Source organism: Volvox carteri (genome assembly GCF_000143455.1).
Source record: "Volvox carteri f. nagariensis unplaced genomic scaffold VOLCAscaffold_30, whole genome shotgun sequence".
NCBI lineage: Eukaryota > Viridiplantae > Chlorophyta > Chlorophyceae > Chlamydomonadales > Volvocaceae > Volvox > Volvox carteri.
The window spans coordinates 459,359-461,866 of NW_003307573.1; the positions used below are offsets into that span (position 1 = coordinate 459,359).

General features: G+C 51.2%; 1 protein-coding gene across 1 annotated transcript in view; it reads right to left on the reverse strand.

Annotated features, from left to right (window-relative positions):
• Positions 1 to 901: 901 nt before the first annotated feature.
• The window catches only part of VOLCADRAFT_93195 (uncharacterized protein), a gene marked incomplete at both ends in the record, with an annotated part of 17,075 nt that continues 15,468 nt past the window's right edge, over positions 902 to 2,508 (reverse strand). The window contains 3 exons of the mRNA XM_002952528.1: positions 902 to 999; positions 1,648 to 1,712; positions 2,097 to 2,143. Coding sequence (XP_002952574.1) covers positions 902 to 999; positions 1,648 to 1,712; positions 2,097 to 2,143 — 210 coding nt within the window. The remainder of the gene's footprint in view (positions 1,000 to 1,647; positions 1,713 to 2,096; positions 2,144 to 2,508) is intronic.

A 2,508-nucleotide genomic window follows, 5' to 3' on the forward strand; every position in this document is an offset into this window, starting at 1 on the left:
TATAACAGGTGATATATGACCCTATATCTATGTATTACGAATTACGAATTAGGGCTATAGCAAATGGCAGACGCAGACCCTGGTGCAGGCCTCGAGCGAGCCAAAACACAAGGATGAAAAGACAGAATACACCCACGGTAATAAGAAGTATGCACCGGAAGCGTACTATGAGAAGCTTAAGGAACTTAAGCGCAGGCAGCAGGTGGTGCACTTGGTGGGGGTTCTTCAACGTGGTGGTGCTGGTTGGCGATGCGGTGAGGCAGTCTGGTGGGTCTGCGTCTGCGGCAAGGAGTTCAGCGCCACCAATCCCTCAACCGTGGCACCACCTATGCATGTCAGGGACGTACACATGTATACAGGCCGCCTCCCGGCCCTTCACATCCACTCCTCCGCCTCCCAGTTCCCCGAACGATGACGACCCCATGAGGGCCCACCGATGAAGCCGGCTCGACACGATCCAAGCGAAATTGGACGGCGTCTGTAATTGTGACTCAATGATGAGGCGAAATAGGTTTAGGACTTTGGAGCTTAGGGGAGTGAACGGTGAACCTGTGATCGTGTTTCCTCTACTGTATGTCGTAAATGAATTCAGCCTTGTCCATTCTGTCTTGTCGCTTCAGGCATGGTCGTCCAGGTGTCGTGGGACCCACGGGTCTGGGCGTGCCACACCGTACATGTGTACGCAATTACTCGGCTATGCAGCTCCCGCAGTCCAAATCTTAATCCTTTATTTAGCATATATTCGCCCTAAATAACATTATTATAGTATTTGAGGCGAAAAGATGAAGATCCTGAGAAGCAGGCATCACTTTAGTTGAGAAGCTAATGTCATCTAATTAGATCTAATTAGATCTAATTAGATTCAGTTGGGAAGGACATGCCTTCTAACTTAGGCACAACCCTACCAGCAACCCCCCCACCCCACCCCCCACCCCAGTACCCACTTGTAACCGAAGGTCGTATCCACGAAATCCGCAACCGACATGTACTTGTCTTGGCCTGTCGTCAGTACGGCGAAGGCAAATTGCACAGCAAAATCAGGCATGAGGACACCAAACGTTGCAGGTTGCAGGCGAAATCAGTATTCGTAACCACAACCACCACCACAACCATCACCACCTGATGGCGACGTAAAAGGCCATATCGTATATCTTGCGGCTCCTAGCTAGCTGGCTCTAAGGGGGCTCTTGGGCCCTACCCCTGGCTCGTGAATGGGCACTCGTACACCCCTCCGGGTACCGCAACCGAGGTGTAGCACACACATACATACATATATATGTCTGGACTGGTCTGGTCTGGGTTGACACTACTGCAATTAGCGGTTTAAGGTCCTGGGTTCGATTCCTGGGGAGACCCCCGAATTAGTCGGGAGCGCGAGATTATGGCTAGCTGCTGAGATGTGGAGTTGAGGTCACAGTTGATGGACCAGATTCGCATAACATTACATTACATATATATGTATGTATGTGTATATTATATATATAATACACATATACATGTACATATATGTATGTATATGCATATACATGTATATACACATGTACACATACATATATACATGTATATAACAAACTACGACAAAACCTAATCTCATACGTAAAACTGAAACGAAAACAGCCCGGTTTTAACTCCCCTTTCCGTACACACCTATGGCAATCTGCTCGTCCGTGACGTCGCCCAATTGAGTGACAATACAGCCGTAGATCGAGTACCTGCGTGCGCAGGTGTGTATGTACGGATGTACGGATGTATGTATGTTTGGCGGGGTGGGGGGAGCGCGGGGAGGTCGTTGCGGGGTGGCGGGGGGAAGGCCTTCCGGGGTTTGTGGGTGATTTGTGCTGTGTATACCGTCGTGTCTGTCGCGGCGGCTACTGTGGACATATTGCGCCCGCCGATGCGACTCTTTGGGAAATGGCAAATGAATACATGTGTGTGTGTGTGAGGTGTTGTGTGCACATGTGCCGTACAACAGATCCACGCGGCGACGTCGTCCCGACAGACAGTCGAAACCCTCTTCGATCCAGAATCCAACCCCCACACCCAGGAAATCATGGCCTCCCCCCTTGCCGTACACGTTGCCGTGCACATTGCCTTACGTTGCTGGGTTGAAGTAGTAGGCCCACAACCACCAAGGCTTGATGTCCTGCAATGTACGGAAGTTCGTACGATGAGTACAGCACCGGTAAGTTAGGAGGTTAGGCTAACATCTTTCTTTTACTCCCAACCACAACCTCCCTGACCAAACCAGTAGTTGTCACTCTCACCCTCATTTAATTGATTCCGCCCTTCCAACAACCAGTAGTTACTAACCAACCAACCAACCAACCAACCAAGCCAAGGCATCCTCCGCAAACACCGTCACCCTCAATGATGAACCAAAACCCCTCCTCCCTCCCTCCCTCCCTCCCTCCCTCCTCCCTCCTCCTCCCTCCTCCTCCCTCCTCCTCCCTCCTCCTCCCTCCTCCTCCCTCCTCCTCCCTCCTCCTCCCTCCTCCTCCCTCCTCCTCC